Source organism: Telopea speciosissima, chromosome 8 (assembly GCF_018873765.1).
Source record: "Telopea speciosissima isolate NSW1024214 ecotype Mountain lineage chromosome 8, Tspe_v1, whole genome shotgun sequence".
NCBI classification, from domain to species: domain Eukaryota; kingdom Viridiplantae; phylum Streptophyta; class Magnoliopsida; order Proteales; family Proteaceae; genus Telopea; species Telopea speciosissima.
The window spans coordinates 50,697,028-50,702,794 of record NC_057923.1 but is presented as its reverse complement, the minus strand read 5'-3'; the positions used below and the strand labels follow the sequence as shown (position 1 = coordinate 50,702,794).

General features: G+C 35.6%; 1 protein-coding gene and 1 non-coding gene across 2 annotated transcripts; one reads left to right on the top strand and one right to left on the bottom strand.

The window, feature by feature from the left end:
• The first annotated feature begins 524 nt into the window (after positions 1-524).
• LOC122638433 lies at positions 525-611 on the top strand. Its single transcript, XR_006329431.1, has one exon. It is a non-coding gene; the product is annotated as a small nucleolar RNA snoR14 (small nucleolar RNA).
• Positions 612-2,744: 2,133 nt separating this feature from the next.
• On the bottom strand, positions 2,745-5,245 carry LOC122670439 (protein ESKIMO 1-like). Its single transcript, XM_043867312.1, has 5 exons — positions 4,437-5,245; positions 4,172-4,343; positions 3,849-4,048; positions 3,587-3,745; positions 2,745-3,129 (listed from the first exon to the last, which is right to left on the bottom strand). Exons 1-5 carry the CDS (start codon positions 4,961-4,963, stop codon positions 2,775-2,777), a joined length of 1,413 nt encoding a protein of 470 aa, XP_043723247.1. The 5' UTR covers positions 4,964-5,245; the 3' UTR covers positions 2,745-2,774.
• Between the last annotated feature and the right edge of the window lie 522 nt (positions 5,246-5,767).

Here is a 5,767-nt window from a genome sequence, read left to right as displayed (position 1 = left end):
CGATGTGTATACGGACGATACAATACCAATACCTCAAACCATTTCATTCACAGATCCGATTCCCAATTCTTAAAACCCATCTCGTGAACGAAACATTTGATCAGAAGTATGGGTTGACGTGATTTACTTTGGACGGTTTATGTATGTTATAATATACATCAAATGAACGGCTCTGATGATGCAGATTTTAATATCTTCTCATTCGTTGGTGCCAGATTTAGGGTTTCCCATCATCTCTATAAATGGTTTAGTTCGTCTTCCACACAAAACACCCCTCCCTCGATATAATTTTACGCGGTGATGAACATTATATTCTGTGTGCAAAGACGAGGCTCTTCGGAGCCGGTCCGTGACTGCAACACAACCCTCAAAGAAGTTCTGAGCGTTTCTTTCTTTCTTTGGTCTTCTTCTTCTTCTTCTTAACATTCCTTCTTTTCTAATTTGTGGCAAGGGTTAGGGTTCCTTCTTTCTATCAATCAGAGATTTGGAAATTGTGGGTATTAGGTTTAAGGAAAAGGGGGAAAGCGAGGTAATGATAAAATTCGTGCCTGTCAATCCACTGAAATTAAGATTGTGATGTGTATATATGAATCCCGACAGGTTCTGATCGTAACTCCACAAGAACAAACTCTCCAAGGCTTTTTTTTTATTGCTATTCGAATTTCTGGATTTTCCTGCTTTTCTATTTTATGATTGAAGGTTTGTTTTTCGTTAATCAGGTTTTCTCTTTTTATCTTCTTCTTTAATCCGTTTGATGTGCATTGCACTCAATGCCACGTTGGAAAAGATTTTTTGACGAGACTCAACTAGTCAGTAGTTCAGTCACCTAATCATGTTGTTCATTACCTGGACATCGATACCGTCAAATGATCACACGGAAGGGTAGTTTTGTCAATAGCAGGTGGCAATATAACGATGCTTCAAAAGTCTAATCATTAGGTCACTAGCTTCATCCATTATGAAGAAATTCTTCCTTCCATATGGTCATGATTTTAGTGTTTCGTATCGGAAGGGGTATCCGCAATGCGCAAAACCGATTTGATATCAATACAGTATCGATATTGACAACACGCAAAACCTATAATTAGAAGTTAGAACAATGCATATGGTTGAAGTAAATCTTAGTCTGTGTTTGGTATGTATTATTGGAATGCATTCTAAGTCAATTTTGCATTCTTAAGTGATAAGTGTTTGGTATACATTATTGGAATGCATTCAATTGTTTTTATCTCTCAAGAATGCAAAATCGACCTAGAATGCATACAAAACATTGATTTAATTAATTCTTTTTTTTTTTTCCGCTGTCATTCGAACTAAATGAGTTGATGAATTTGGATGCACATGACCTAATAATGTGCCATGATTTAACAGTTTACTTATTAAGTTATTAGTTTTTTTTTTGGATAGGTATGACTAGTTATTAGTTGTTAGTTGCCAGGTTTTGAGGTTTTGTTTATCAAAAAATAAAGTTGTTTGGTTTTTAGACAATTAGATCGTCTGGTTATTATAGATTTTAATTGAATTACACGGTTTGAAATTGTTAGATTAAACGGTCTAGATCGAATCCAATCAATTAAATAAACGGTGTTATTTCTAAAACCATAATCGGACCCTTTATTAAACGGTCTACTGATTTCAGCTTAAACGGTTTAGTTTGATTTTGGTTTAGTTTTGACACCTTTAGTTTTGGCACAATATCCATACAACCAGGAATCTCCAAGGCACAATTAATTAATATCTATCTTATAATAGTTTAGATGGGATCTAAAATTTTATGGACAGGTAGACACTAAAATCCTCTACTCACATTACTCACATATGAAGTTTTAGCTTAATCAGAATTTTCATATGACCAAATACAAGCTTTGAAAAATTCCAAGAAGGTGTTTGATAGAATAAGGTGTTGAAATTTAAGATGTGATCAATCGATACGAACTCTCTAGATATCTTGCGATCATAATTATCATATCACTTATCCATGTGAAAAAAAATGAAGAACCCACTTGGAGATTCCTTTCCAAACTATTGCTTAAAGGAAAATTTCACATTAATCAAATATTAAACTAAGTTTAACTCAATCATACACTATAATTCATCATCACCTACTACTGTGACCACCATGTTACAAAAAAAATGGAGAACCCACTTGGAGATTCCTTTCCAAACTGTTGCTTAAAGGAAAATTTTCCATTAATTAATTATTAAACTAACCCTAACCTACTACCATGAACACACACTCACTCTCTCTCTGTGGCTTCACACTGAAATATTTGGTGGGCACTCATTGTCAACAATCGGTGAGTCACTTGTTACATAAGGATACTTGATCTAGAAATAAAACAAAAACATAAACTATTTATGGAATTTGTCATTAGTACATAAATACTTCATCAAGAAGTAAAACAAAAACATAAACTATTTATGGAACCTGTGATTAGCACATCAAATCTTTTCTTTCTCTTTTTCTTATTTCTTCTCCCCTGAAATTCATTATACAATTTGATGAGGTAAAGAGGTATAATCTGGCAAGCCTCAAGGGCCCATGTTTCATAACCTCTTGTTTGAAACCCAACATTCCCTCTTGGCTGCCATCTCAGCCTATCCGGTGAAAGTGTAAAATACAAAAAAAAATTTGATCCTATTAACAAAAATTAAGAAAACAAAAAAACATAGAAAGAGGAAAGGCACAGTTTTTTAAAGTTAAAAAAGGGAGAGAAATAATGAAGAAGAAATAACAAAAACAAAAAAAAAGAAAAAGAAAATCCACAGGCGAACTAGCGGGTCGAGGAATGAGAGATTATACGGGTATATATGAATTCATTCCAAGTATCGGGCAAACCCGGGAGGCACCAATGGATGCAATCAGCGAAGTTAGTTGGATCGGCCTTTTGTTCATCGTTGAGCATCTTGCCTTGCCGGATGGTATAGACCGATGTGTGTGCATCCTTTCGGAGCTCAGATAAGGCGGTGATGTTAACGAAGTAGACGGGGACTTTCATGGATCGGGTCACATTCGCCGCCACAACAAAGACCCGACGATCTGTACCCACCTCCAACTGGGTCATGTTCATCACCGGCATTGTCTCTTTGGCACACTTGATTCCTTCAGGGTTGTTCCAATCCAAGCTCCTATTTACATCAACCAACCAAATTACAATTTGCATTAATCATCAATTAGATTAAGTAATCCCCTAAAGTTTATTTTTTTCTGAGAGAAAAAGAAAAACATGTCAAAAAAGCAATTAAGAATCTGACCTAATAATATGGCTTTAAGCAATTAAGAATCTAACCTAATAATATGGCTTTAAGAAAAAGCTAGAGTGGTTTACCAACCAAAGATTGGATTGATTGCTTGAAATGGATCAATTAATTTGGTGCAATATCCGGACCCACAAATACCATTAAACCCACTCAATGTTTGGTTTGAATTAAACCATTAATCTCATAGTGGAGCACTAAAGATTCCAAATCAAGGGTTTTAACTGTGTAAGGAACTAAGGACAGGTAGAAGCCACTAAACTTAGTCAAATTAACATAATAATTAGAGAAAATAAATAAAGAAAGAGTAAGGGTTCTTATGTTTTACTTGATATGAACCGGAGACATGCTACTGAAGAAAATAGTGGTGCGTTTGGGATCCAAATTATTGTCTACCCAATTAGCCCATGTCTTCAAAACCCTTTCGTAAGCTACTGGCCGTTCGATCTCATCGTACTCTGTGTCGCCCTCATCGAACGATCCACGCCTTTTCCATCAACCCAAACAAAAAACCAAAATCAATCCTCATGATTGAATTATAGAAAAACAAATGGATGGCTTGGATTAGGGTTTTGCCAAACACTACTTACAGAACTTTCATTTTGAAAGTGTTCATCCACCATATATAGGTGTTAAAGATCAAGTAATCCACACCCTTCCAATTCTCTCCATGCTTATTGATGGATTCAGGCATGATGATTCGATCTAAAATGCTGTGCATCGTTGGATCATCCGAGTTAGATTGCACCAAAAATGGGGCCCAGTAGAACTCAACTGTAGCATTATATTCCTTCACAAACAAGCATGGAACAATAATTAGTTCAATTTGAACCAAGTGGTTCGAGGAATTTGGACCGGCCGGTTTATCTACAGAGGAAGAGAATGATTTCTGAGTACTAATTTACTACTATACCTCTGCTCTGAAAACAGAGAGCGAACCAGACTTTTTCAAGCTTTTCTTGCCGGGAGGAATCACAGATTGAGCTAAACAAACCATGGATTCCCATTGGTTACGATTCAATGAATCACCCACGAACATGAGTCGTTTCCCTCGAAGCTTCTCAAGTAATAATCTTCCACTGAACCTGAAACAGAGAGAAATTTGCAGATTTAGATGATTTCAAGTAAAAGAAAGATTGGATTTTTATTCTTCTTTAAGGGAATAACCAGTTTCTTACTTGGGCAAAGAACAATCTCTGGGTTGCCATCTCCAATTCTGATAAAGAGAATCAGCTCTGCCATTTCTCAAACAGGTCACTTGCGCAGTGAGGAACTCACATTCATCTTCTTTATACAGAGGATAAGAGACATTATCGAAAACCCATTCTCCATTAAAGAGATCACATTCTTCTGGTGGCACTTCAACCTTCTCAATTTCTTCTCTAATGGAAGCCAATTTGATCTCTGGAGTTTCTTCCTTGGTTATAATCATCTTCAGCTTAATGGGTTCTGTTACTTCTTCATTCTTGATGGTTTCTTGAACTGGGTTATTTGAATTCGATGGAACTTGCTGGAGTTCTTGAGATTTGGGAGTTGAAAAAGGGAACTCAGCGATTGATTTCATGTCTTCATTGTACATGAAACCACCGAAGAGAAAAATGGAGAAAACAACGACAAAGATGGAGAGATTGTTGTTCTTGCGGCCACTGCTGGCGTGCTTCATCTCCGGGAGGAAAAAAGAAGCTTTTTTGCGTAGTGGCCGCATGAGAAGAAGAAGAAGAAATGGAAAGGTGAGAGGAAGTGAGAAGGGAAAGGAGATATAGATAAACTCATAAAGAAAGAAAGGAATCAATAAGAAAAATGTCAAAATTATGTATTAGGTTCAATGGTGTTCGGTGAGATGAGGTTTTCTTTAAGAAACAGGCCAGGGTTTTTGGAGGGAGAGGTGTCTTTTTCAGTTTCCTATCTAAATCTGTTTTAACAACTTGATTCCAAACGATGAACAACCAAATCAGAGAGGGAGAGAGAGAGAGAGAGAGAGATTCTAAAATGGGTTCCTACTGCTTCATCTATTCAAATTGTATCTTTTTTTGTGCTTTTTGAGATAGTTTATTAGAACTAGTTTCCATTGTTAATTTCTATAGTGAACATGTACTAAAAGAAGACAAAGGACAGAGAGTGACTTAAGTGAAGTTTCTATTATGAATCTCCATTATTTACAATCCTTGTTTTATTTTGAAAAATGATTTAAAATATAGGTATAAAAGGATTTAAAAATGATTATATGTCAGTCATGCATATTTTTCAAATACACATGTGAAATAACGTTATTAGTTTTATTGAAAAAAAAAATTTGTATGTCATACTAAAAGTATAAAAAAAAAATTATAAATTATTTGACACTTTATGGGGTATCAATAAGAAAATCCCTTAAATTTTTTTATGGGAGAGGGATGGGTATAAACAATATAGTTGTTGGGGGTATGATGTCTTGTATTATGTGGCTTGCATTTGTGGGTTGTTTCTAAAAGGCCATTAAGAGGTTGTAAGGCCTGACGAGTATTCCGCT

Bases quoted from the DNA above. Each gene is read 5' to 3' on its own strand.
- LOC122670439 (XM_043867312.1), bottom strand. From the start codon at position 4,963: ATGCGGCCACTACGCAAAAAAGCTTCTTTTTTCCTCCCGGAGATGAAG. The intron at 3,746-3,848 runs GTAAGTAGTGTT...TTGATGGAAAAG, and splicing joins ACTTTCAAAATGAAAGTTCT to GCGTGGATCGTTCGATGAGG. The intron at 3,130-3,586 runs GTAAAACATAAG...TGATGTAAATAG, and splicing joins ATGTCTCCGGTTCATATCAA to GAGCTTGGATTGGAACAACC.